Source organism: Amblyraja radiata, chromosome 2 (assembly GCF_010909765.2).
Source record: "Amblyraja radiata isolate CabotCenter1 chromosome 2, sAmbRad1.1.pri, whole genome shotgun sequence".
In the NCBI taxonomy this organism is placed as follows: Eukaryota; Metazoa; Chordata; class Chondrichthyes; order Rajiformes; family Rajidae; genus Amblyraja; species Amblyraja radiata.
The window spans coordinates 125,085,411-125,112,830 of record NC_045957.1 but is presented as its reverse complement, the minus strand read 5'-3'; the positions used below and the strand labels follow the sequence as shown (position 1 = coordinate 125,112,830).

The 27,420-nt window shown below is 47.1% G+C and overlaps 1 protein-coding gene across 3 annotated transcripts in view; it reads left to right on the top strand.

Annotated features, from left to right (window-relative positions):
* Positions 1-27,420, top strand: part of zdhhc3 (zinc finger DHHC-type palmitoyltransferase 3) — a 64,709-nt gene that overhangs the window by 1,052 nt on the left and 36,237 nt on the right. For all 3 annotated transcript variants that reach the window (XM_033015132.1, XM_033015147.1, XM_033015139.1), the window contains exons 2-4: positions 1,495-1,822; positions 17,355-17,479; positions 23,171-23,267. In XM_033015132.1, coding sequence (XP_032871023.1) covers positions 1,520-1,822; positions 17,355-17,479; positions 23,171-23,267 — 525 coding nt within the window. In that variant the 5' untranslated portion in view covers positions 1,495-1,519. The remainder of the gene's footprint in view (positions 1-1,494; positions 1,823-17,354; positions 17,480-23,170; positions 23,268-27,420) is intronic.

Here is a 27,420-nt window from a genome sequence, read left to right as displayed (position 1 = left end):
CAGAGACGAGGAAACTTTTTCTCACAGAGTGTTGTGAGTCTGTGGAATTCTCTGCCTCAGAGCGTGGTGGAGGCAGGTTCTCTGGATACTTTCAAGAGAGGGTTAGATAGGGCTCTTAAAGATATCGGAGTCAGGGGATATCGGAGTCAGGGGAGAAGGCAGGAATGGGGTACTGATTGGGGATGAAGGGTAAGTTGTGAAAAAACAGATCAAGGCACGCGATAAGGAAATGTCAGTCTGACGAAGGGTCTTGACCTGAAACATCACCCATGCCTTCTGTCCAGTGATGCTGCCTGTCCTGCTAGTTACTCGAGCTTTTTGTGTGTATCTGAGGCTGGGTCATATTAGCCGGTGTGGGCAAATTGGGCTGAAGGGCCTATTTCCACGCCGCAAGATTCTATGTTTGATGGACCATGCTCTCCAGTAACACCTTTATGGTCCCACGGTTGAAAATGACCCAAATGGGATCCAGGACAAAATGAATCCAAAACTGGTTTGGTTCGCGGAAACGGGGTGATGGTGGACAGCTAAGTTTGTGATTGGCAGTCCATGGCTCGTGGTGTAGTACGGGTGCAACATTTTATATCACGGAACAGTACAGGAATGGGCCCTTCAGCACATACCAGTGTGATTGGAATCCGGAATGCAGTGACAATAGACAATCGGTGCAGGAGTAGGCCATTCGGCCCTTCGAGCCAGCACCGCCATTCAATGTGATCATGGCTGATCATCCACATTTAGTACCCCGTTCCTGTCTTCTCCCCATATCCCCTGACTCCGCTATTTTTAAGAGCCTTATCTACCTCTCGTGAAAGCATCTAGAGAACAGGCCTCCACCGCCCTCTGAGGCAGAGAATTCCACAGTGCTAAAGACAACTACTCTCAATGTTTAGCAAGTAACTTGACCAGCAGTTAAGGCAGAGAAGGCCATGGAGCAAGGTATCACGTATACTAAAGGACACATCTCATCCCGCCCATCACTTGTTGGCCCTTCTGACTTAAGGAAAGCGTTACAGATCCATCAAATCACACACCACAAGATTGGCGAACAGGTTCTACCCCAAGGCCATCACCTCCCTGAACTCTGCACTGAACACACAGCTCCCCATAGCCAATAGTTTGTACTGCCACTACACTATACTGTGAAATATTGCACATTCTGACGATGTTTTCTTGCCATTTTTGTTATTTATCTGTTACGTTGAAGCTCCGCTCGGGCAGTGCGCCTGAAATTTCGTTGTATGTCTTTACAATGACAATAAAGTGTATTATTATTATTATTATTATTATTATTATTAAATGCTGGCAAATGGGACTTGTGTAGATTGGTGCTTGACAGTTGGCATGAATGTAATAGGCTGAAGGGCCTGTTTCAGTGCTGTACTATATTCTATGTGAGGGTTGGCATGAATGTAATGGGCTGAAGGGCCTGTTTCAGTGCTACATGACCGTGACTCGGTTTGGTTGGTAACGGCTGTTGCTTTGATTTGCCAGGTTTAAGTATGGACCACGCTATACCATGAGATCATCTAACCGCAACAGAAACATTGAGCGGCGGGCGGAGTATCTGCAAGCTGACCAGTGCGTGCCGCCGCCCAGTGACGACGGCTCCATGGATCGGATCTGGTTCATCAAAGACGGATGCGGACTGGCGTGTGTCTTTGTCACCTGGATGCTGGTTTTCTATGCAGAGTTCGTGGTGGTTTTTGTAATGCTTATTCCAGGACAACACTTGATGTACAGTATCATCAATGGGATTATCTTCAATGCACTGGCTTTCCTGGCTCTGGCCTCTCACTCTCGGGCAATGCTCACCGATCCTGTAAGTCTCCCGTTATCTCACCAACTGGTGCTTTTGTGACTGTTCATTGACCGTTATAATGCAGTGTGAGCCTCCACTTGCTGTTTGTTCACCTCATGGGTCGGATGGGGACCAGACTTAAAGCTGGCGTTCCATACTGTTCATTTTTAACTAACAGTTAAAATAAAACAGACATTAAATTGTGTAATTTAAAGAACACCATCAGGCCAGGCCACATCTGTGGGAAAAGAAATGTAATTTTTCACATTGAAGAGACTTTAAAGAAAGGGTTAAGGAAAGGGCTAACCCAAAACAAACAAGATGGAGGCAGAAGGTACACAAAAATGCTGGAGAAACTCAGCGGGTGCAGCAGCATCTATGGAGCGAAGCAGCTTCGCTCCATAGATGCTGCTGCACCCGCTGAGTTTCTCCAGCATTTTTGTGTACCTTCGATTTTCCAGCATCTGCAGTTCCTTCTTGAACAAGATGGAGGCAGAAGCAGCTTGTTCATTACCCCACTGGCCCGGGTTGCATTGCCCCTGCCCCTGCTCTGCCCAACATTCCAGCTGATCACTGTCCGGCTTTGTCCAAAGACAATCCTTGTCATCTATAACATCACTTTGTGTCACCGGCAACTGAACAGTTATTCCCCACCATTTTTATCCAGGTCATTTCGAGAACAAATGAAGTCCCAGCATGGATACTATGCACACCACTTGTTGCAGCCTTTCAGTACAAGCACTCCTCCACCCCGATCCTGTGCCTCCAATCACCAAGCCAACTTGGGAACCAGTTTGTTAACATGCCTCATCCCTGTGCCTTGGCCTTCCGGGCCAATGTACAACACCAGAGTCCAATGCCAACGATCTCTTCTACTGACGAGTACTAACACGCCAACGATCGCTACTCCTCTGTCCTCATCTTACATCCTATATCAAAAACAAATCAGTAAATTTGTGAGACAATTTCTGCATGCACAAAACAATGCTCATTCTTTCCAGTCTGTCCTCCCTTTCCAAGTGAAGATTCTCAGACCCTCCATCAACTCCCCTCCAAATGCTTTGATTGGGCATCCTGATCAGCATGGATGAGTTGGGCAGAAAGGCCTGTTTCCTGTTACTGTCTGATACATAGATACATAGAAAATAGGTGCAGGAGTAGGCCATTCGGCCCTTCGAGCCTGCACCGCCATTCAATATGATCATGGCTGATCATCCAACTCAGTATCCCGTACCTGCCTTCTCTCCATACCCCCTGATCCCTTTAGCCACAAGGGCCACATCTAACTCTTAAATATAGCCAATGAACTGGCCTCAACTACCCTCTGTGGCAGAGAGTTCCAGAGATTCACCACTCTCTGTGTGAAAAAGTTTCTTCTCATCTCGGTCCTAAAGGATTTCCCCCTTATCCTTAAGCTGTGACCCCTTGTCCTGGACTTCCCCAACATCGGGAACAATCTTCCTGCATCTAGCCTGTCCAACCCCATAAGAATTTTGTACGTTTCTATAAGATCCCCTCTCAATCTCCTAAATTCTAGCGAGTATAAGCCAAGTCTATCCAGTCTTTCTTCATATGAAAGTCCTGACATCCCAGGAATCAGTCTGGTGAACCTTCTCTGCACTCCCTCTATGGCTATAATGTCCTTCCTCAGATTTGGAGACCAAAACTGTACGCAATACTCCAGGTGTGGTCTCACCAAGACCCTGTACAACTGCAGTAGAACCTCCCTGCTCCTATACTCAAATCCTTTTGCTATGAAAGCTAACATACCATTCGCTTTCTTCACTGCCTGCTGCACCTGCATGCCTACTTTCAATGACTGGTGTACCATGACACCCAGATCTCGCTGCATCTCCCCTTTTCCTAATCGGCCACCATTTAGATAATAGTCTGCTTTCCTGTTTTTGCCACCAAAGTGGATAACCTCACATTTATCCACATTATACTGCATCTGCCAAACATTTGCCCACTCACCCAGCCTATCCAAGTCACCTTGCAGTCTCCTAGCATCCTCCTCACAGCTAACACTGCCCCCCAGCTTAGTGTCATCCGCAAACTTGGAGATGTTGCCTTCAATTCCCTCATCCAGATCATTAATATAAATTGTAAATAGCTGGGGTCCCAGCACTGAGCCTTGCGGTACCCCACTAGTCACTGCCTGCCATTGTGAAAAGGACCCGTTTACTCCTATTCTTTGCTTCCTGTTTGCCAGCCAGTTCTCTATCCACATCAATACTGAACCCCCAATACCGTGTGCTTTAAGTTTGTATACTAATCTCTTATGTGGGACCTTGTCGAAAGCCTTCTGAAAGTCCAGATACAACACATCCACTGGTTCTCCTCTATCCACTCTACTAGTTACATCCTCGAAAAATTCTATAAGATTCGTCAGACATGATTTACCTTTCGTAAATCCATGCTGACTTTGTCCAATGATTTCACCACTTTCCAAATGTGCTGCTATCCCATCTTTAATAACTGACTCTAGCAGTTTCCCCACTACCGATGTTAGACTAACTGGTCTGTAATTCCCCGTTTTCTCTCTCCCTCCCTTCTTAAAAAGTGGGGTTACGTTTGCTACCCTCCAATCCTCAGGAACTACTCCAGAATCTAAAGAGTTTTGAAAAATTATCACTAATGCATCCACTATTTCTGGAGCTACTTCCTTAAGTACTCTGGGATGCAGCCTATCTGGCCCTGGTGATTTATCGGCCTTTAATCCATTCAATTTACCCAACACCACTTCCCAACTAACCTGGATTTCACTCAGTTCCTCTATCTCCTTTGACCCGCGGTCCCCTGCCATTTCCGGCAGATTATTTATGTCTTCCTTAGTGAAGACGGAACCAAAGTAGTTATTCAATTGGTCCGCCATATCCTTGTTCCCCATGATCAACTCACCTGTTTCTGACTGCAAGGGACCTACATTTGTTTTAACTAATCTCTTTCTCTTCACATATCTATAAAAACTTTTGCAGTCAGTTTTTATGTTCCCTGCCAGTTTTCTTTCATAATCTATTTTCCCTTTCCTAATTAAGCCCTTTGTCCTCCTCTGCTGGTCTCTGAATTTCTCCCAGTCCTCTGGTATGCTGCTTTTTCTGGCTAATTTGTACGCATCATCTTTTGCTTTGATACCATCCCTGATTTCCCTTGTTATCCACGGATTCACTACCTTCCCTGATTTATTCTTTTGCCAAACTGGGATGAACAATTTTTGTAGTTCATCCATGCAGTCTTTAAATACCTTCCATTGCATATCCACCGTCAACCCTTTTAGAACTAATTGCCAGTCAATCTTGGCCAATTCACGTCTCATACCCTCAAAGTTACCTTTCTTTAAGTTCAGAACCGTTGTTTCTGAATTAACAATGTCACTCTCCATCCTAATGAAGAACTCAACCATATTATGGTCACTCTTGCCCAAGGGGGCACGCACAACAAGTCTGCTAACTAACCCTTCCTCATTACTCAATACCCAGTCTAGAATAGCCTGCTCTCTCGTTGGTTCCTCTACATGTTGGTTTAGATAACTATCCCGCATACATTCCAAGAAATCCTCTTCCTCAGCACCCCTGCCAATTTGATTCACCCAATCTATATGTAGATTGAAGTCACCCATTATAACTGTTTTGCCTTTGTTGCACGCATTTCTAATTTCCTGTTTGATGCCATCCCCAACTTCACTACTACTGCTAGGTGGCCTGTACACAACACCCACCAGCGTTTTCTGCCCCTTAGTGTTTCGCAGTTCTACCCATACCGATTCCACATCTTCCAAGCTAATGTCCTTCCTTTCCACTGCGTTAATCTCCTCTCTAACCAGCAGCGCTACTCCACCACCTTTTCCTTTCTCTCTATCCCTCCTGAATATTGAATATCCCTGGATGTTCAGCTCCCAGCCTTGGTCACCCTGGAGCCATGTCTCCGTGATCCCGACTATATCATAATCATTAATAGCTATCTGCACGTTCAACTCATCCACCTTATTACGAATGCTCCTTGCATTGAGACACAAAGCCTTAAGGCTTGTTTTTACAACGCTCTTACCCCTTATACAATTATGTTGAAAAGTGGCCCTTTTTGATTTTTGCCCTGGATTTGTCTGCCTGCCACTTTTACTTTTCACCTTGCTACCTATTGCTTCCGCCCACATTTTACACCCCTCTGTTTCTCTGCTCATCCATTTAAGAACCCCACCACCTCTTATTCTCTGTTTATTGTTGTTTTCTTCTTTCCCCCCTACATGTTGGGTCTGAATGCTTCCCTTCTCTGCCTCCTGCCTCACACACTGTCTAATAACTTTCTCTATTTGAGTCCCTCCCCCCAACCATTCTAGTTTAAAGTCTCCCCAGTAGCCTTTGCAGATCTCCCCGCCAGGATATCGGTCCCCCTCAGGTTCAAGTGCAACCCATCCTTTTTGTACAGGTCGCACCTTCCACAAAAGAGGTCCCAATGATCCAGAAATTTGAATCCCTGCCCTCTGCACCAGTCCTTCAGCCACGCATTTATCCTCCACCTTGCTCCATTCCTACTCTCACTGTCGCGTGGCACAGGCAGTAATCCAGAGATTGTTACCTTTGCTGTCCTACTCTTTAACTCTCCTCCTAACTCCCTAAATTCTCCTTTCAGGACCTCTTCTCTTTTTTTACCTATGTCATTGGTACCTATATGCACCACGACCTCGGGCTCCTCTCCCTCCCCTTTCATGATATCTTGGACACGTTGAGACACATCACAGACCCTGGCACCAGGGAGGCAAACTACCATCCGGGTATCCCGACTGCGTCCACAGAATCGCCAGTCTGACCCCCTAACTATAGAGTCCCCTACTAGTATTGCTCTCCTCTTCTTTTCCTTACCCTTCTGAGCAACAGGACCGGTCTCTGTACCGGAGGCCCGGCCGCTGTCGCTACCCCCAGGTAGGCTGTCCCCCCCAACAGTGCTCAAACAGGAGTACTTATTGTCAAGGTGTACAGCCACCGCGGTACTCTCTAGTCCCTGCCTGTGCCCCTTGCCTCTCCCAACCGTGATCAACTTGCCTGCCTCCTGTGGTCTTGGAGTGACCACCTCCCTGTAACTCCTCTCAATGACTTACTCGCTCTCCCTGACCAGACGGAGGTCATCGAGCTGCTGCTCCAGGTTCCTAATACGGTCCCTTAGGAGCCCCATCTCGATACACCTGGCACAGATGTGGACGTCTGGAGGGCTATCAGACTCCATGACTTCCCACATCTGACATCCAGAACAGTAAACTGCCCCGGCCCTCATACTCCCCTCTTACCCTGGATACAATACAAATTAAACTGCTACAATACAATACAATCAGCAGGGATCTGACTCCCAATCAGCTGCTCCCTCTTGTCTGCTTCCACCAATCAGCGGCTTCCTCAAACCCACTTGTTTTTGAAGTGGAACTTGGAACGTTGCAGATTTCAGCTCCTCCTCCCTCTGCGACCTCTCCAACGGCTCTCAGGCCTCTGTAGAAGCAAGCCCCGCGCTCCTCTTTAAATCCTACCGCTCGGGTGTAGCTCCTCCCTCTGCGACCTCTCCAACGGCTCTCAGGCCTCTGTAGAAGCAAGCCCCGCGCTCCTCTTTAAATCCTACCGCTCGGGTGTAGCTCCTCCCTCTGCGACCTCTCCAACGGCTCTCGGGCCTCTGTAGAAGCAAGCCCCGCGCTCCTCTTTAAATCCTACCGCTCGGGTGTAGCTCCTCCCTCTGCGACCTCTCCAACGGCTCTCAGGCCTCTGTAGAAGCAAGCCCCGCGCTCCTCTTTAAATCCTACCGCTCGGGTGTAGCTCCTCCCTCTGCGACCTCTCCAACGGCTCTCGGGCCTCTGTAGAAGCAAGCCCCGCGCTCCTCTTTAAATCCTACCGCTCGGGTGTAGCTCCTCTCTCTGCGACCTCTCCAACGGCTCTCGGGCCTCTGTAGAAGCAAACGCCGCGCTCCTCTTTAAATCCTACCGCTCGGTTGTAGCTCCTCCCTCTGCGACCTCTCCAACGGCTCTCGGGCCTCTGTAGAAGCAAGCCCCGCGCTCCTCTTTAAATCCTACCGCTCGGGTGTAGCTCCTCCCTCTGCGACCTCTCCAACGGCTCTCGGGCCTCTGTAGAAGCAAGCCCCGCGCTCCTCTTTAAATCCTGATGTAAGGCCTGTGTTTCTAACACTTGCTCCAGAATATCAGCAACCCTCCCTGAACTCCCCAGCCTCCACCTCGCCTTCCATGATGAACAGCGTTCTTCCTGAGATGTAGGAGCATAATTAGGCCATTCAGCCCATCACATCTACTCCGTCATCCAATCATAACCGAGATGTGCCCAAAGCTTCACAGCGAATGGCTGTTCTGAGAGAGGTGGTTAGTGACAAGGCTGGGGGGTGGAGTTAGTGACAATGCTGGGGAGTGGTGGGGGGTGGGTGTAGCGGTAGAGCTATTGCCTTTCAGCGACAGAGACCCGGGTTCGATCCTGACCACGGGTGCTCTCTGTATGGAGTATGTACATTCTCCCTGTGACCTGCGTGGGTTTTCTCCAAGATCTTCGGTTTCCTCCCACACTCCAAAGATGTGCAGGTTTATAGGTTAATTGGTTTGGTATACATGTAAATTGTCCCTAGTGTGTGTAGGATAGTGTTAGTGTGCAGGGATCACTGGTCAGTGTGGGCCGAAGGGCCTGTTTTTGCACTGTATCTCTAAACTAATCTGTTTTAAATTAGGCGGCGCAGTATCTAATCAGTTTATTTCGGTATTAATCTACTTGTGAAATTGGTACCTTTGCAAGAAGACTAAGGCGGTTGCATCTCCCTGTAATTAAATATTTTAATTGTCAGTTGTTGCTTAATTATTTAAATTGCAATTCTGTTGGCTAGCATCTTCATCTACACAGTTCCTTTTATATTGAGACAACTCCCCAGAGAAAGTATCATGCCTCAGTAACTATTTTGGACATGCTATGTGCGATAGATCACTGTAATCATTGTCAATGTTGTATTCATTATTGATTCCTGTGGTGACAGTTCATCTAATGAGGAATGACTGAGTAAGATTGGTTGTACCGAGTTATCTTATTGAGACAGGATTGAAGGACAGTTGCTGTGAGTCTCCTCCCTCTGGCCGACAGCGCCATGACAGGGGCTCGCTTAGGCTTTCACATCTCTGTCAATGTCTGCTTGGATGTGCTGTGACTACTCCATTATTGAGGAGCTGAGTCACAGGGTGGTCAGAGACCTTGCTGGGATGAAGGGGGAAGATTAATGTAGATGCATGGGGCAAGTATGGGATAGTGGACGAAGGGGGAAGACAAATCTAGATGCGCGGGGCACGTTACCTTGCTGGGACAGTATGCTGGCGAGATGAAAGGGGAAAGATTAATGTTTGTTTTTGCACAGATTGGCGAAGGTCTGGAACACATCACCAGGCGTGGTGGCGTAGGCAGATACAGTGGAGTGTTCAAGATGCTTTTAGATAGGCACGTGAATGGAGGGATATGGATGATGTGTAGGCAGAGGAGAGCTGGTCATAGCGTCGTGTTCAGCACAGACCTATTGGGCTGAAGGGACAGGTCCAGTGGTGTACTGTTCTATGTTTGATGGGCCAGTTGGGCTGAGGAATAACAGATGGAGTTGAATTCAGATCAATGAGAGTTGCTGTTTAGTAAAACAAACTAGGGAGAAGTAAACAGAATTATAGGTCTGGTAATATGAGGAGCATGAGGAAGAAGCTTTCACCCAGAACAATGCACTGCCTGAGTGAGTCGTGGCGATGAGTACTCTCATGCCACTTAGAATGTCTCCAGATCAGATGGCCGATCATAGGATTCTAAAGCCATCTGCTGTGGGGTAGACTGACCCCCACCCCCCCTCCTCCCTCTTCAATCTTGGACTTTGTACACCTCACTTTAATTTTGTGTATTTTGTTGTGTTCTATGACTGTTGGCAAACTAATTTCCTTCCTGGGATAAATCAAGTGATATTGTATCGTAGGCCCACTGTCATAGAGTGATACAGGGCGGAAACAGGCCCTTCGGCCCAATTTGCCGACACCGGCCAACATATACCAGCTACACTGTCCGCATTTTGACCATATCCCTCCAAACCTGTCCTATCCATGTACCTGAGAGAGAGAGACAAAAAGCTGGAACTTCTCCCAGTTGCTAGACACTTTAATTCTCCTTCCCATTCCCACACAGACCTTTCTGTCCTCGGTCTCCTCCATTGTCAGAGTGAGGCCAAACGCAAATTGGAGGAACAGCATCTCATATTTCGCTTGGGCAGCTTACAGCCCAGTGGAATGAATATTGATATCTCTAACTTCAGGTAGCCCCGGCATTCCCTCTCTCTCTCCATCCCTCCCCCACCCAAGTCGCACCAGCTTCTCATTTTCACCCGACAAACAATGAATGGCATGTTTCCTTTATCATCGTTACTTTTTTTATATATATCTCATTCATTGTTCTTTATCTCTCTACATCACCGTCTATATCTCTCATTTCCCTTATCCCTAACCAGTTTGAAGAAGGGTCTCGAATTGAAACGTCACCCATTCCTTCTCTCCACAGATGCTGTCTGTCCAGCTGAGTTACTCCAGCTTTGTGTCTATCTTCGGTTTAAACCAGCATCTGCACTACTTACACTATCCATGTATCTGTCCAACTGTTTCTTAAACGTTGGGATAGTCCCAGCCTCAACTACCTCCTCTGGCAGCTTGTTCCATACACCCACCGCCTTTTGTGTAAAAGTAGTTACCCCTCACATTTCTATTAAATCTTTTCCCCTTCACCTTGAACTTATGCCCTCTAATCCTCGATTCCCCTACCCTGGGCAAGAGACTGTGCATCTACCCGATCTATTCTTCTCATGATTTTATACACCTCTATGAGATCACCCTTCACCCTCCTGCGCTCCAAGGAATAGTCCCATCCTACTTAACATCTCCCTACAGCTCAGACTCTCAGCCCTGGCAACATCCTCGTAAATCTTTTCTGTATCCTATCCAGCTTGACCACATATTTCCTATAATATGGTGCCCAGAACTACAATACTATAAATGTGGTCTCTCACTAATGTCTTATAGAACTGCAACATGACCACCCAACTTCTATACTCAATACTCTGGGATATGGGGAGATGGCAGGCACGGGTTATTGATTGGGGACGATCAGCCATGATCACAATGAATGGCGGTGCTGGCTCGAAGGGCCGAATGGCCTCCCACTGCACCTATTTTCTGTATTCTATGTTTCTGACTGATGAAGGTCAATGTGCCAAACGCCTTTTTGACCACATTATATACCTGCGACTCCAAGGACCATGCGCCTGTGCTCCTAGATCCCTCTACTCTACAACTCTACCCAGAGGCCTACCATTTACTGTGTAGGTCCTGCCCTTGTTCGACGTCCCAAAATGCAACACCTCACACTTCTCCGTATTAAATTCCATCAACCATTCCTCCGCCCACCTGGCCAATCGATCCAGATCCTGCTGCAATCGTTCACAACCATCTTCACTATCTGCAAAACCACTAACTTTTGTATCATCAGCAAACTTGCTAACCTTGCCCTGTATATTTTCATCCAAATCATTGATGTAGATGACAAACAGAAACGGGCCCAGCACCGAACCCTGAGGCACACCACTAGTCACAGGCCTCCTGTCTGAGAAGCAACCTTCCACCATCACCCTCTGCTTCCGTCCATGGAGCTAATTTGCTATCCATTCAGCTATCTCTCCTTGGATCCCATGCGATCTAACCTACCAGAGCAGCCTACCATGCGGAACCTTGTCAAACGCCTTACTGAAGTCCATGTACATAACATCTACAGCTCTGCCCTCATCAACCTTTTTGGCCACGTCTTCAAAAAAATCAATCAGATTTGTGAGACACGATCTCCCACGTACAAAACCATGCTGACTATCCCTAATCAGCCCTTGCCCATCCAAATGTCTGTATATCCTATCCCTCAGAATACTCTCTAGTAACTTTCCAACTACAGATGTTAAGGTCACCGGCCGATAGTTCCCAGCATTTTCCCTGCAGCCCTTCTTCAAAAGGAGCACAACATTTGCCACCCTCCAGTCTTCCGGCACCTCTCCTGTATTTAAAGACGACTCGACCAGGGCTCAAGCAATTTCCTCTCTGATTTCCCGCAATGTCCAAGGATATATCTGATCAGGCCCTGGAGATTTATCTACTTTCATACTTTTAGTACTTCTTCGACAGTAACCCTGACTGCTCTGAAGACACTTCCATTGACTGCCCCAAGTTCCTCCGTCCTACTGTCTTTATCCTCAGTAAATATGGAGGAGAAATACTCCTCTCCTGTGGCTCCACGCAGAGGTGACCGCTTTGATTCCTGAGAGGTACAACTCTCTCTAGTTACCTTTTTCCCATAGAACCAATAGAAAATAGGTGCAGGAGTAGGCTATTCGGCCCTTCGAGCATGCACCACCATTCAATATGATCATGGCTGATCATCCAACTCGGTATCCTGTACCTGCCTTCTCTCCATACCCCCTGATCCCTTTAGCCCCAAGGGCCACATCTAACTCCCTCTTAAATATGGCCAATGAACTGGCCTCAACTACATTCTGTGGCAGAGAATTCCAGAGATTCACCACTCTCTGTGTAAAAAATGTTTTTCTCATCTCAGTCCTAAAAGATTTCCCCTTTATCCTTAAACTGTGATCCCTTGTTCTGGACTTCCCCAACATCGGAAACAATCTTCCTGCATCTAGCCTGTCCAACCCCTTAAGAATTTTGTATGTTTCTATAAGATCCCCCCTCAATCTTCTAAATTCTAGCGAGTACTAGCCGAGTCTATCCAGTCTTTCTTCATATGAAAGTCCTGACATCCCAGGAATCAGTCTGGTGAACCTTCTCTGTACTCCCTCTATGGCAAGAATGTCCTTCCTCAGATTAGGAGACCAAAACTGTACGCAATACTCCAGGTGTGGTCTCACCAAGACCCTGTACAACTGCAGTAGAACCTCCCTGCTCCTATACTCAAATCCTTTTGCTATGAATGCTTACATACCATTCGCTTTCTTCACTGCCTGCTGCACATGCCTACTTTCAATGACTGATGTACCATGACACCCAGGTCTCGTTGCATCTCCCCCTTTTCTAATCGGCCACCATTCAGGTAATAGTCTACTTTCCTGTTTTTGCCACCAAAGTGGATAACCTCACATTTATCCACATTATACTACATCTGCCATGCATTTGCCCACTCACCCAGTCTATCCAAGTCATCTTGCAGCCTCCTAGCATCCTCCTCACAGCTAACACTGCCCCCCAGCTTCGTGTCATCCGCAAACTTGGAGATGTTGCATTCAATTCCCTTCTCCAAATCATTAATATATATTGTAAATAGCTGGGATCCCAGCACTGAGCCTTGCGGTACCCCACTAGTCACTGCCTGCCATTGTGAAAAGGACCCGTCCTACTCTTTGCTTCCTGTCTGCCAGCCAGTTCTCTTTCCACATCAATACTGAACCCCCAATACCGTGTGCTTTAAGTTTGTATACTAATCTCTTATGTGGGACCTTGTCAAAAGCCTTCTGAAAGTCCAGATATACCACATCCACTGGTTCTCCCTTATCCACTCTACTAGTTACATCCTTGAAAAAGTCTATAAGATTCGTCAGACATGATTTACCTTTCATAAATCCATGCTGACTTTGTCCAATGATTTCACCACTTTCCAAATGTGCTGCTATCCCATCTTTAATAACTGATTCTAGCAGTTTCCCCACTACCGATGTTAGACTAACTGGTCTGTAATTCCCCGTTTTCTCTCTCCCCCCCTTTTTAAAAAGTGGGGTTACATTAGCTACCCTCCAATCCTCAGGAACTACTCCAGAATCTAAAGAGTTTTGAAAAATTATCACTAATGCATCCACTATTTCTGGGGCTACTTCCTTAAGTATTCTGGGATGCAGCCTATCTGGCCCTGGGGATTTATTGGCCTTATGTATTTCCCCCTTATGTATTTCTAAAATGTCTTGGGATTGTCCTTGTTGCTACCCGCCAGAGCTATCACCTGGCCCCTTTTTTGCCCTTCTGATCTTTTTTAGTTTGCTCCTATCTATCCATGCCCTAAGCTCATCTGCCTTACTCGTCAGGCCTCTTGCATTAAAATACATGCAGTTTAAACCAACCTTCCTCGCTCTCCGCCTTACTCCTGCCTATTCTGTCCTCTACCCTTTCACCACCCTCCATACCAACTTGTCCTGTCTCCTTACTCCTGCCTCTGTCCTGTATGAAATCCCACCCCCCCCCCTGCCAATCCAACTCGTTTTTTGAAGGAAAGATACAATACAGCTGACGTAATGCATTACATTTCCCTCCCTTTTGTTTTTTATACATAACAACATAGTTACCCTCACCCACCCTCCCTGAACACCCCTTGGCAGCTGATGTGTTCACAACACAACATATCACAAATACAGATGCACATTTTGACAGCAATAGCTCTGCATTCTTCCAAGGCCCAGGCCCATACATACCCACAACATGTCAGATGGTTCAGAATACACTCTGTATTCATTATGCATCAACTGTCCTGTGAGGTCATTAACATTTGTGTAAACAAAAATAAGTAAATAAATAAAAGTGAGACATAAATAAAGGCAGATCCCCGACTACAATCAAGTGCCCTCAGTCAGTGGGTAGTTCTTTTAGACTCTCAAAGTATGACAAAAAAGGTTCCCATTTGGAATTAAACTTTTTCACAGACCCCTTCAGTGTAAATTTAATCTTTTCTAGTTTTAGAAAAGACATTACGTCCTCCAGCCAAGCGGCAGCAGATGGAGGAGTGGTAGATTTCCAGACCAGCAAAATTCACCTACGGGCCAAAAGCGATGTGAATGCAATGATGTCAGACTGGTTTGCATTTAAACCCTGCTACACTGAATACAGCTACAAGAGGGCAAGGCCTCAGTGTCACCCCAAGGACTTCACTGATGGCTTTAAAAACCACTGCCCAGTAGTCACCAAGTTTGTGGCAGGATCAGAATGCATGAGCTAGATTGGCTGGAGAGAAGGAGCACCTGTCACAGCCAGCGTTTGTCCCCTGGCTTTGCAGCAAGCCTGGCTTTGCTTAAATGAACCCTGTGTAAAACTTTGAATTGTATGAGCCCCAATCTAGCACATGATGACGAGGAATGGACTCTTTTTAGTGCTTCCGTCCAGCATTCCACAGACAGATCCATACCAAGGTCATCCTCCCACCTAGCTTTAACTTTGTTCAGGTTTTGATCTCCTAAAGACATCAGTTGAGAATATAATACAGAGATCAGTCCTTTATTTGCAAAGGTAAGAATGAGTTTATCCAACACTGACAGGCGGGAGATCAGGAAAAGAGAGACATTTTTTCATGGCAAAGTGGCGGATCTGAAGATATTTAAAGAAATGATTATGTAGGAGGCCATGTTTTCTGTACAGGTTATCAAAACTATCAAATATGTTGTCGGTGTTTAAATCCTTAATGCACATAAGACCATTCAAACCCCACTGTCTAAAGGTTGAGTCAAGTGTAGAGGGGGGGGGGGGGGGGGGGGGGGAATAAATGGTTACTGTGAATGGGACCCAGAACTGAAGCTGATGTGAACTTATAGTGGCAGCGAAATTGATTAAAATTTTTGAGGGTGGATAGTACGACAGGGTTGGATGTAAATTGTGAGGGTTTCAATGGCAGGGAGGAATATACTAAAGCTGGGAGAGGCGAGGAGTAACAGGATTGTGACTCAAGCAGACACCAGTCTGTATCTGGTAGGTGGAGCCAGAATAATATCTTTTGGATATTGGATGCCCAGTAATAATGAATAAAGCTAGGAAGGCCCAGTCCACCTACTTCACGACCTCTTTGGAGAGTGCACTTATTGACCCTTGGAACCTTGTTACCCCATATAAAGGAGGTTATAGATTGGTTAACTGAGTTAAAAAATGACTTGGATAGGAAGACCGGCAAGCACTGGGACAAATAAAGAAATCTGGGAAGTACAGTCATCTTCACCGACTGCACTCTTCCAGCCATAGTGAGAGGTAAACTACTCCATCTCTCAAAGTCAGCCTTCATTTGTCTAACTTGAGGCGTATAATTAGCTGCAAACAGGGATGTGAAAGAGCGGGTAATATGTATTCCTGGATATACAAAACCTTCTTGAGATATGGGAAGGGGCAGGGATTCCTGTCGGATCTGTATGGCTAGGTTGATGGGAAAGCATTCGCTTTTTTGGAGGTTTAGTTTATAGCCAGAGAAAGTTCCAAACTGATCTAACAAGAACACAATTGCAGGGCCACTGGCTGTAGGGTCGCTCACATTAAGAAGGAGGTCATCGGCGTATAGAGGCACACGATGTTCCATGTTTCTTCTCCTAATGCCCTGGAATAATGTGGTTGACCTAAGTGCAATAGAAAGAGGCTGAATTGCAATCGCAAAAAGAAGCGGAGACAAAGGGCTGCCTTGACGTATATGGTATATGGACACATTTATCTGTTTTGTAGTAAATGCCTACTATTTTCTGTGTGCTTAAGCAAAGCAAGAATTTCATTGTCCTATACAGGGACACATGACAATAAACTCACTTGAACTTGAACTTGACGAGTGCCCCGTGTTAATGGAAAATAATCAGATCGCGAATAATTTGTCTGTATACGTGCTAAAGGTGAATGATATAATAACTTAACCCAAGCTACAAATTTCTTCCTGATTCACCAGTCGCATTGGATGATGGATGGAACAGAAGGATATGGGACAAACACAAGCAGGTGGGACGTGTAGATGGGGCATCTTGGTCTGCATGGACAAGTTGGGTCGAAGGGCCTGTTTCTGTGCTCTATGACTCTCTGAATCACGGTGGTGCAGCGGTAGAGCTACTACCTCACAGCGCCAGAGCCCCGTGTTTGATCCTGATTACGGGTGCCGTCTGTACCCGTATCTCACACTCCAATGACATGCAGGTTTGTAGGTTAATTGGCTTGGTATAATTGTAAATTGTCCTAGTGTGTTTATGGGATAGTGTTAGTGTGCAGAGATCACTGGCTGAATGGCCTGCTTCGTGCTGTATCTCTAGAAACTAAAAAAAAAAAACGAATCACGCATTATAACAGAACAAACTGCAAGGTCTTTCTTGGGAAGCTGAAGATTATCCAAGACGCAGCCTGCAAGCGTGATTATGAAGCATTGAGTTGGTGAGGAATTGGAAACAAGGAGTTTGATATTCATTAATTCTCCTAATACATTGGCCTTGAGGAGGAGATATTGAAAGTAATTCTAGATGACTGACATGTATGGACACTTTGAAGGAGGCCCACACGCTCAGTGCTATTAATCTTGTCACTGAAGTGTATTACTGATATCTCTTCCCTCAATATAGGGGTTCTCATCACTGTGGCACTTGCAGCGTACAATTATACCCTATAACACTGTGTTAAATTTAATATATAATGATGTATTATATTTCTGGCAAGAAATGAAGCCTGTCATTTGGAGCAGCAGTTTTATTTCACCTTGTCTTAGTTTACCAGGGTGCGGTATTAACTTCACCGTGTCTTTGTTTGCAGGGTGCGGTACCAAAAGGGAACGCCACTAAAGAATTCATTGAAAGTTTACAGTTGAAACCGGGCCAAGTGGTGTATAAATGCCCCAAGTGTTGCAGCATCAAGCCAGAGCGAGCACATCATTGCAGGTAAAACACCACACGCCACACGCCACCTTGATTAGCTTCACTGGCCAACCAACATCAATTGCAAGACAAAATCTTCATCTAATATATTATATTTATTATTATATAAATATATTATTTAAATAGGGAAAATTCATTTAGAGTCATAGAGTGGAAACAGGCCCTTCGGCCCAACTTGCCTACACCGGCCAACAATGTCCCATCTACACTAGTCCCACCTGCCGCGTTAGGCCCATATCCCTCTAAACCTGTCCTATCCATGTACCTGTCTAAATATTGAGTCATACAGTTACTTAACCAGCTGCTGTTTAATCCATCTTGAAGTACAAGATGGATTAAAACCTTCTAATTGAATGATTGTGTGAAGCATTTTCGGGGGAGCTGGGTGGTAGCACGGTGGAGGTTTGTAGATCTGTGGGGAGCACAAGGAACAGTCATAAATACTGAAAGTAAGAGATTGCAGACATCGGGGCAGGAGATAGTTGCTACTGCTCTTCTCTGGAAGGTCATCATGACTTATCTTTACTCAATAGTCAGGGATAGAATGAGGAGTCAATCAAATTAGTCGGACAAGATGTCCCCCTGACAAAGTCCTGGCTATTTTTGGTGATTAATATTGGCCTTCACTTTTTCCCCAGTAGCTTCCAAACCAGCCGACATGAAACCCATTTCACGGCACCATCTTTTCCCCCAAACATCACAGACTAAATGCCCTTGTCTTTCGTGAGCTCTGTTCACGTAACAGCAGGGGACTCATCACTGCCTGCTACTGCAAATCGCTGGTCACAGGCCTTCAATTAGTAGAAGGATCTTCCACAACCACTACATTCCTTCCTCCAGCCCAAGCTTGTATCCAACTGACTATTTCACTTTGGTGTCCATGCACCCTCATCTTGCAGACTAGCAGACCATCAATAATAGGAGCAGAATTAGGCCATTCGCCCCATTGAGTCTACTCCGCCATTCAATCATGGCTGACCTATCTCTCCCTCCTAACCCCATTCTCCTGCCTTCTCCCCATAACCCCAGGCACCCGTACTGATCAGGAAACCAGATGGGGGTTTGCCAAAGACCTTGCTAAAATATATCTTGGTTTTTCTGCCTCTGCTGAAGGGAAAAGGTTCTTATTTCTTGCCCTTCATAATCTTATATATTTCTATCTAGTTCCACCAAGGAAATCAAAGTGAGACAGTGATTGGAGGGAATCAGCTCAGTGCAGTCACATCCTATAGTTTCCAGCCTAACCAATGCATGATAATGCCATTCCATCATGTCTCTGCACACGCTAATGAACGCAAGTATCTGTGGATTTGTACACCTATGTTCCTCTGTTCTTTGTTACTCTCTAGAGCCCAACCATTCATTGTGTTCTGTCCCTACCTAATCCATCACACTGATCAGCATTGGGCAACACAGTGGCACAGCTGTCAGAGCCGCTGCCTCACAGCACCAGAGACCTGTAATGCTGTCTGTGTGGAGTTTGCATGTTCTCCCTGTGACCAGTTGGTTTCCCACCCCAGATCCAAAAGACTTGCAGGTTGGTGGGTGAATTGGCCAGTAAGTTGTGTCTCAGTGTGTGTGTGTGTGGGTGAGTGGTGGAATCATCGTCACAGAACACAAACTGTCCCTTTGGCTCATCGTGCCTTCGTTGCCTGTTGTACACCAATCCTTTTAGTTTAGTTTTGAGATAAAGCGCGGAATCAGGCCCACCGAGTCCGCGCCGACCAGCGATCACCCCACACACTAACACTATCCTACATACTAGGGACAATTTACACATACACCAAGCCAATAACCTACAAACCTGTACGTCTTTGGAGTGTGGGAGGAAACCGGAGCACCTGAAGAAAACCCACGCAGGTCACGGGGACAACGTACAAACTCCATACAGACAGCACCCGTAGTTGGGATGGAACCCGGGTCCCTGGTTCTGTGAGGCAGCAACTCTACCGCTGCACCACCGTGCCACCCACTTTTACTTGTGTTAATGTCCTTAACCTTCTATGGTTTGGTGACGTGTATTGACCAAGATGCTGCTTCACTCATGCCTCCGTCTCATCAGACACCACATCCTCTGTATTGCCCCTCTCACTTTCAACATCTCCGTTCTTGTCTGTGACATCCCCAACATGGTAAAAAGATCTCTCATGTCTCTTTCTACCTCCTTCGTTCCTGAGGAAACAAGCCCAGCCAATGCAATCTCTCTCCAGAACTAATGTTCAATCCAACATCTTCACACTGCCTCAGAAAAGTAGCCAACATTATCAAAGACTTGTCTCACTCCGGTCATTCCTTCTTCTCCCCGCTCCCGTCCGGCAGAAGGTACAGAAGCTTGAAAGCGCGCACCACCAGACTCAGGAACAGCTTCTTCCCCTCTGTTATCAGGCTTCTGAACGGTCCTTCCATAAGCTAATGTACTGTCCGATTCACCTCTACCCCATTGCGGACATTGGACTTTGTCTCTGGAACTGATGCGCTACAATGCTGAGAACTATATTCTGCACTTTCTATATATTCTGCCCTATCTATTGTATTTGATTTAAGATACATTTGTGGCATTTAACAGTCATATAGATATGCAGGGAATGGAGGGATATGGGTGATGTGCAGGTATGTAAGAGTTGGCCTTGGCTCCTTGTTCAGCACAGACATTGTGGGCCGAAGGGCCTGTTCTTGTGCTGTACTGTTGTATGTTCTATTTATGTATTGTATTGTCTGATTAGTTTGGAGAGCATGCAAAACAAAGCTGTTTACAGTATCTTGGTATATGTGACAATAATAAGCTTTAGCTTTACCTAAACAATAAACATTACTTTAGAGGACCAGCGCAGAAACAGGCCCTTCGGCCCACCGAGTCTGTGCCGACCAGCGATTACCCCATACACTGGCACTGGCACTGGCACATCCTACACATTGGAGACAATTTACAGTTTACAGTTTACAGACACCAATTAACCTACAAACATACATCTGGGTGGCAGTGTGAGCTGTGAGGAGGATGCTATGAGGCTGCAGGGTGGCTTGGATAGGTTGGGGAAGCGGGCAGATGCATGGCAGATGCAGTATAATGTGGATAAATGTGAGGTTATCCACTTTGGCGGAAAGAACAAGAAGACAGATTATTATCTGAATGGCTGTCCCACCCTAGTTGTCTTGTCCCACATTTGTCAAAATTAAATTCTATTTGCCATTGATCTGCCCAATCTTTGCTATCCGATCAATGGTATCTTATTGACGCATGCAGCTAGATACAGTAAGATGCTTTGTTAGTGAAGGGTTATTGCATAATAGAAGAGCTCTGTTGATGGCAACATTTTAACTTGGACAGGCCATTAGTGAACAGTATGGAAAGATGAGGGATACGTGGATTAAATTGGCAATGTGTAATTGGTGAAGTGCATCAAGGAGCAGCGTAGAACCAGAACTGCTACTGATCAATAATGTCTGGGGACCAATGGGAAAGGACGTTGTCAAAGAATCAGTTGGAAGATGTGAGCGGATAAACCGGCAAAATTACAGGCAGAATGTGGGCAGGATGGTGAAACTGTGGGATTCATTGCCACAGACGGCTGTGGTGGCCAGGCCAATGGGTATATTTAAGGCAGAGATAGACAGATTCTTGATTAGTACGGGTGTCGGGTTATGGGGAGAAGGCAGGAGAATGGGGTTGAGAGATCAGCCGTGATTATCGAACGATGGGCCGAATGGCTTAGTTCTGCTGCTGGAACTTATGAAATGTAAGATTATCTACGACAGGAGCTGGAATCTTGTGTGTTATTTACGTGATTCCATGAATGCCTCCTTGTTAGATGGGTTTCCTTTTCAAAGGCCTTCTATTCTGATGGGTTTTAATGGCAGTCAATTAGTTTCCAGCTGAGACTAGCTTCTAATTACAGATTGGTTTGATTACAGCCTCCTCTGGCTGTTTAGCATGCAACAAAAGCTTTTCACTGTACCTCGGAACATGTGACAATAACTAAACTCATTGGATTTGAACTTGTGTCGTAGGGATAACAATGGCAAGACCCCTGACCCCTGGCGCCTTGTGCCCACCGCATCACGACCCCCTGACCTACGGCATCCTATGACCCCTGACCCGCCAGCCCCTAATGCACGTCTGGTAGAGCTGCTGCCTCACAGCTACAACACTTCAGTTTAGTTTATTGTCACGTGTACCGAGGTACAGTGAAAAGCTTTTGTTGCGTGCTAACCAGTCAGTGGAAAGACAATACATGATTAGATTACAATCGAGCCGTTTAAGGGGAAATCTTTTAGGATTGAGATGAGAAAAACATTTTTTACACAGAGAGTGGTGAATCTCTGGAATCGGGGTATGGAGAGAAAGCAGGTACAGGATACTGAGTTGGATGATCAGCCATGATCATATTGAATGGCGGTGCAGGCTCGATGGGCCGAATGGTCTACTCCTGCACCTATTTTCTATGTTTTTATGTTTCTATGTTTACAGTGTATAGATACAGGTTAAGGGAATAACGTTTAGTGCAAGGTAAAGCCAGCAAATCTGGTCAAGGGTAGTCTGAGTGTCACCAAAGAGGTAGATAGTAGTTCAGCGCTGCTCTCTGGTTGTGGTAGGATGGTTCAGTTGCCTGACAACAGCTGGGAAGAAACTGTCCCTGAATCTGGAGGTGTGCAGAGGTGTTTTAACACTTCTGTACCTCTTGCATGATGGGAGAGGGGATAAGAGGGAGTGACTGGGGTGAGACTGGTCCTTGATTATGCTGCTGGCTTTGCCGAGGCAGCGTGACGTATAAATGGAGTCAATGGAAGAGGAGGTTGGTTTGTGTGATGGTCAGGGCTGCGTCCACAATTCGCTGCAATTTCTTGCGGTCTTGGATGGAGCTGTTCCCAAACCAAGCTGTGATGCATCCTAATAAAGAAGGGTTTCGGCCCGAAACGTTGCCTATTTCCTTCGCTCCATAGATGCTGCCTCACCCGCTAATTTTCTCCAGCATTTTTATCTACCTTCAATTTTCCAGCATCTGCAGTTCCTTCTTAAACATGCATCCTAATGATATGCTTTCTACGGCGCATCTGTAGAGAGTTGCTGGGGACATGCCGACCAGCCGTTGGTAGAGAGTCCCCAAATGCCCCGGCCATTGATACAGAGAGCACATCGTCCTTCACTGTGCAAACACACTTGTGCTTTAACATTGACAACTTACCTTCCTTTCCCTGGTTCCTGGGCGGCACAGTGGCCAAGGAATTGCTGCTTTACAGTGCCAGAGAGCTGGGTTTCATCATGACCACGGATGCTGTCTGTATCAAGTTTGAACGTTCACCCTGTGACCGCCTGTGTTTTCTCCGGGTAAATAGACACAAAATGCTGGAGTCTCAGCGGTTCAGGCAGCATCTCTGGAGAGATGGAATGGGTGACGTTTCGGGCCAAATCCCTTCTGTTCTCCGGGTACTCTGGTTTTCTCCTACATCCCAAAGACGTGTAGGTTTGTAGGTTAATTCAGTAAAATTGTAAATTGTCCTTGGTGTGTACATAGAAAACATAGAAATACGATAGTGTTGGTGTGCGGGGCGATCGCTGGTCGCCGTGAACTGGTTGGGCCGAAGGTCCTGTCTCCGTGCTGTATCTCTGAAGTCTGAAGGATAGCAAGGCATACATCATGGAGCGGGCATCATATGGCATGTTGATTCAATAACTTGTTTAAAATTGTCTTGCAGTGTATGTAAACGATGTATCCGCAAGATGGATCACCACTGTCCCTGGGTCAACAACTGTGTGGGAGAGAATAACCAGAAGTACTTTGTGTTGTTTACAGTAAGTACTGGTTAGGCCACACACCACGCTGACTGCTGGCGCCTGCACTCCGTGTCACTGTCTGCTCTGCTTGAGATGTGTGTGTGTGTGTGTGTGTGTGTGTGTGTGTGTGCCTGCGCCTGTGTGCCTGCGGGTGCGTGTGCGTGCGTGCGCGCGTGCTCTAGCCTGGCCAAACACTACGCTAACTGTACACTCTGTTGGTGCCTGCACTCTGTGCCCTGCCTGCTCTGCTCGAGGTGTGTGTGCGCGTGCGCCTGCGTCTGCGTGCGCGTGTGCCTGTGCGTGCGTGTGTGCGTGCGTGCGCTGACTGTACACTCTGTTGGTGCCTGCACTCCGTGCCACTGTCTGCTCTGCTCGAGGTTCAAAGGTTTCAAAGGTTTTTATTGGTCACATTCACATACACCGAGGTGTAATGAAGTGAAATGCTTTTTGCCATTTTGCAGTACACAAAAGAATACAGACATAACACCAATGAGAGTCTTAAACACAAAGAACATCCCCCCACAATGGCTCCCACCATGAGGGAAGGCACAAAGTCCAGTCCCCAACTCCAGTTCACCCATAGTCGGGCCTATTGATGCCTCCACAGTTGCCTCTACGGAGGCCCGATGTTCCTGGCCGTTCTCGCCGGGTGGTGGTGCTCCGGCGTCGGGAGAGTCCTCACAGCGGCTTGGGAACCCTGGAACGGCCGCCTCCGTACTGGAGGCCGCGGCTTCCGAAGCCGACAAGGCCGCGCCGGTTGGAACTCCACAACTGGCGATCTCGTCGCGAGATCCCAGGCTCCCGGTGTAAAATTTGGCGCCGCTGCCCGCAGCTGACCGCTCCACAGTCCTGCAGCTCCGCAATGTTTTACCCGGCGGTCTCAGCTCACCAGAGCTCCAGCGCGGCGACCCAGGCAAGGCATCGCCCGCTCCACGATAGCGCTCCAGCGCTGTGCCGCCGCCGAAGCCGAGGATCTGGCGGTCCGCGACAGGAAACGCCGCTCCAGGCCCGCTGGTAGGCCGCGAGGACGGGTCGAAGCTGCAGCCCGGAGAAAAGCTGCCTCTCCGACCAGGCAGGGACCCTGAAAGGCAGTTTCCCCCTTCTCCCCCCCACACAAAAAAGTCTAGACCTCCAAACAAAACACTTTAACTAACTAAAAATAAAAATAAAACGGTGAAAAGACAGACAACTGCTGGCATGTGTGTGTGAGTGCGCGAGTGTGTGTGCGCGAGTGTGTGTGCGCGCGCGTGTGAGTGAATGTGCGTGTGTGCGTGCATGCCTGTGTGCGCGCGCTCTAGCCTGGCCACACGCTGCACTGACTGTACACTCTTGGTGCCTGCTCTCCGTGCCACTGTGCTCTGCTCGAGCTGCATTCATGCACCCACAGGCTGCATGGTTGCATGAAGCACGTGAGCCTGCGTTGATTTTGTTACTCTGCCCACCACATGCCATGAGTGAATGAACTCTGAGCTTGGCTTTTCACAGTCATCAGTCGTGCAGCACAGAAACAGACCCTTCGGCCCATCAAGTCCATGCTAGCCTTTGCCCATTTACCACATTGGGTCCATACCTTCTACACTATGCCTGTTTAAGTGTCTGTTTAAATGTCTCTTGAACATGGTGACTTGTGTCTGAATCCATCACCTCATGGCACTGAGATCCAAACATCAATTACTCTGTAAAACAAAACACTTCTCCCTTCACATCCCCTTTTCAAACTCTTTCCTCACCTTTACTCCAGAGAACTAAAGTCCAATGCTATCTCGGAGATGGGATTGACTCCCATTTGGAAGAGGATGGGGAATTAAGGAGGGCCAGCACGACTCCTTAACCTGATTGAGGCTTTTGAGGAGGTGACAGGAGATTGAGGGTAGGGGGTGGATGTTGTAGACGTGGACTTTAGCAAGCCTGTTGATAAGGTCCATCATGATAGGCTGATCCAGAAGGTTCAGATGTCTGGGATTCACAGTGATTTGGAACTGGGTTATTCACAGAAGACAGAGGGTTGTGGTCAAAGGTAGATCTTCAAGCAGGAGGCCTGTGACCAGTGGTGTTCCACACACATCTGTGCTGGGATCTCTGCTGTTTGTGATATGTATACATGGTTGTAAATGTGGATGGGTTGGTGAGTAGGTTTGCTGACAACACCAACATTGGAGGAGTTGCAGACAGTGAGGAACGTTGTCAGAAGATGTCGATCAGCTGCAGAAACGGGCAGTGAAATGGCAGATGGAGTTTAACACCGAGCATGTGTGAGGTGTTGAATGTAAGGAGAGAGTTCATGGCAAGACCCTAAACAGCATTGATGTGCAGAGGGATGTTGGAGTCCAAGTTCATCGCTCAGTGAAGGTGGCAGCACAGTAGATAGAGCGGTAACGAAGGCCCATGGTACGCTCGCCTTCACTGCTGGGTACATTGAGTACAAGAGTCAGGAGGTCATGATGCAGCTCTTTAGGACTTTGGTCAGGCCACATCTGGAGTATTGCGTGTAGTTCTGGTCGCCCCCATTACAGGAAGGATGTGGGGGCTTTGGAGAGGGTGCAGACGAGGTTCACCAGAAAGATGCCAGGATTAGAGAGTTTCAGCTGCAGGGAGAGGTTGCACAGACTTGGATTGTTTTGTCTGGGACGTCAGAGGTTGAGGGGAGACGACAGAAGTATATAAAATGGTGAGAGGCATAGATAAGGTAGACAGTCAGAACCTTTTCCCTGGGTGGAGGTGTTCAGCATTAGAGGGCAGCTATAAGATGAGGGGGGAAGGTTCATGGATGGGTGCGGGGCAAGTCTTTAAACACAGAGGGTGGTGGGAGCCTGGATCGCGCTGCCAGGGGTGATCATGTACAGGGAGATTACATCAGTTCAACTAGGGGTCGTGTTTGCCACAAACTGAGGGTTCCATTCCTGTGCTGTCATGCTCTATGTATCCAATCTCTTCCTGAACTAAAGTTGTCTAACAGAAGCCGCATGGTGGTAAAGCTGCACTGCACCCTCTGTCAGTTCAAGCCTGCCCTATTGTCCATCTGTCCACACTCACCAAACCAACTTTACATCCCGTTTGCCAACGTGTCTCCAATTCTTTGTGCCTTAACCTTCTGGATCCGCCTGCCATTGGCTACCTTGTCAAAAGCTTTACTAAAGTGCATGTGGTCAACATCTGTTGCCGTGCTTTCATCTATCTCCTTGGTTACCACCTCAAAAAATCCTCAATTCGATCTCCTGCACAAACCCTCCCAACCGGTCCCTGTCTGTCCAAGTGGACGTAAAACCTGTCCCTCATCATCTCCTCCATCACTGACACCAGGCTGACCCGCATGTACTTTCCAAACTTATCACCACTGCCCTCTTTCAACACGGAGACAACATTTCCTGTCCTCTGGCAGCTCACCTGACAAGCAGTATCCATTCATTCATTCATTCACTCACTCATTCACTCACTCATTCACTCACTCATTCACTCACTCATTCACTCACTCATTCACTCACTCATTCACTCACTCATTCACTCACTCACTCATTCACTCATTCACTCACTCACTCACTCACTCACTCACTCACTCACTCACTCACTCACTCACTCACTCACTCACTCACTCATTCACTCATTCATTCGTATGATGTGCCACATCGTGTCCACATCCCTTGGCTCTATGCATCTTTAGTTTTAGTTTTAAACAGCATGGAAACAGGCCCTTCGGCCCACCGGGTTGTTGCCGAGCAGTGATCCCCGCACATTAACACTATCCTACACACTAGGGCCAATTTACAGTTTTCACCGAGCCCAAATTAACCGACAAACCTGTACGTCTTTGGATTGTGGGAGGAAACCGGAGCACCCGGAGAAAACCCACGCCGCCCACGGGAACAACGTACAAACTCCGTACAGACAGCACCCGTAGTCAGGATCTGTGGCGCTGTGAGGCAGCAACTCTACCCGCTGCACCATCGAGCCGCATCGATTACCCTTCTGGTCACTGATGGGACGGACTTATTCCTATCCCACAATGCTGGTATTTATTTCAAGAGGACTAGAATTCAAAAACAGGGATGTAATGCTGAGGCTCTATAAGGCGCTGGTCAGGCCGCATTTAGAGTATTGAGAGCAATTTTGGGCACCGTATCTGAGGAAGGATGTGCTGGCTCTGGAGAGGGTCCAGAGGAGGTTTACAAGAATG